Raw genomic sequence first — 1,527 nt, 5'->3', positions numbered from 1 at the left:
ATATGTGTTCTAGATATCATCCACCTCTGTACTTATGTACTTATCTGATAATGGGCATATGGCGCAATGGAAACGCATCAGACTTCGGATCTGAGGATTGCAGGTTCGATCCCTGCTATGCTCGTCTTTTTATCTATAACTTATCCTTATATTATATATACACCTTTATCTATACTATTATACTTATCCTATTTATATTATATATACTATACACTATTCTATTTATACACTATACTTTATATACTATTATTATTTTTATTATTTATAGACTATACACTATTCTATTATCTATACTTTATACTTTATACTTTATAGACTATAGACTATAGACTATTATTATATTTATACTTTATATTTTATATTTTATACTTTATATTTTATATTTTATACTTTATACTTTATAGACTATTATTATATCTATACTTTATACACTATAACCTATTAATATAGATATACACTATTATTATATGTTTCCACTATTATTATATCTATTTTTGTTTTTATTCTATGTTATTGTTTGAATAGGGAACGTAGCTCAGTTGGTAGAGCGTAAGTCTCATAATCTTAAGGTCGTGAGTTCGATACTCACCGTTCCCACCTTTTTGTACATCTATATGACATCTATTACTATATTTTTACATCTATTAAACTTATATATTCCTTTTATTATACTTTTAGTGTACACTCTATTCTTTTATATTATCTATACTATTTTATACTATTTTATACTATCTTATACTACTTATACTACTTATAGTGTTTTATACTATGTAACTACTACTTCCTTTCCTTATATTCTTACTATCCCTATTAACTTTATTACCTTTATTACCTTTACTACCTTTACTACCTTTTATTATCTTTACTTTTGATATATGTGTTCTAGATATCATCCACCTCTGTACTTATGTACTTATCTGATAATGGGCATATGGCGCAATGGAAACGCATCAGACTTCGGATCTGAGGATTGCAGGTTCGATCCCTGCTATGCTCGTCTTTTTATCTATAACTTATCCTTATATTATATATACACCTTTATCTATACTATTATACTTATCCTATTTATATTATATATACTATACACTATTCTATTTATACACTATACTTTATATACTATTATTATTTTTATTATTTATAGACTATACACTATTCTATTATCTATACTTTATACTTTATACTTTATAGACTATAGACTATAGACTATTATTATATTTATACTTTATATTTTATATTTTATACTTTATATTTTATATTTTATACTTTATACTTTATAGACTATTATTATATCTATACTTTATACACTATAACCTATTAATATAGATATACACTATTATTATATGTTTCCACTATTATTATATCTATTTTTGTTTTTATTCTATGTTATTGTTTGAATAGGGAACGTAGCTCAGTTGGTAGAGCGTAAGTCTCATAATCTTAAGGTCGTGAGTTCGATACTCACCGTTCCCACCTTTTTGTACATCTATATGACATCTATTACTATATTTTTACATCTATAAACTTATA

At 24.5% G+C, this 1,527-nt stretch overlaps 1 protein-coding gene across 1 annotated transcript, besides 5 other annotated features; it reads left to right on the top strand.

Annotated features, from left to right (window-relative positions):
* The first annotated feature begins 169 nt into the window (after positions 1–169).
* Positions 170–352: a microsatellite.
* Positions 335–469: a microsatellite.
* Positions 468–872, top strand: EDI_018630 (uncharacterized protein; the record flags this gene model as incomplete). Its single annotated transcript, XM_001738956.1, has 2 exons — positions 468–515; positions 540–872. 2 exons carry the CDS (start codon positions 468–470, stop codon positions 870–872), a joined length of 381 nt encoding a protein of 126 aa, XP_001739008.1.
* Positions 696–741: a microsatellite.
* A 170-nt stretch (positions 873–1,042) lies between the features above and the next one.
* Positions 1,043–1,225: a microsatellite.
* Positions 1,208–1,342: a microsatellite.
* Positions 1,343–1,527: the final 185 nt, after the last annotated feature.

This window comes from Entamoeba dispar, genomic scaffold, assembly GCF_000209125.1.
Source record: "Entamoeba dispar SAW760 scf_1105229461819 genomic scaffold, whole genome shotgun sequence".
NCBI classification, from domain to species: domain Eukaryota; phylum Evosea; order Mastigamoebida; family Endamoebidae; genus Entamoeba; species Entamoeba dispar.
This window is presented reverse-complemented; position numbering and strand designations above follow the sequence as displayed.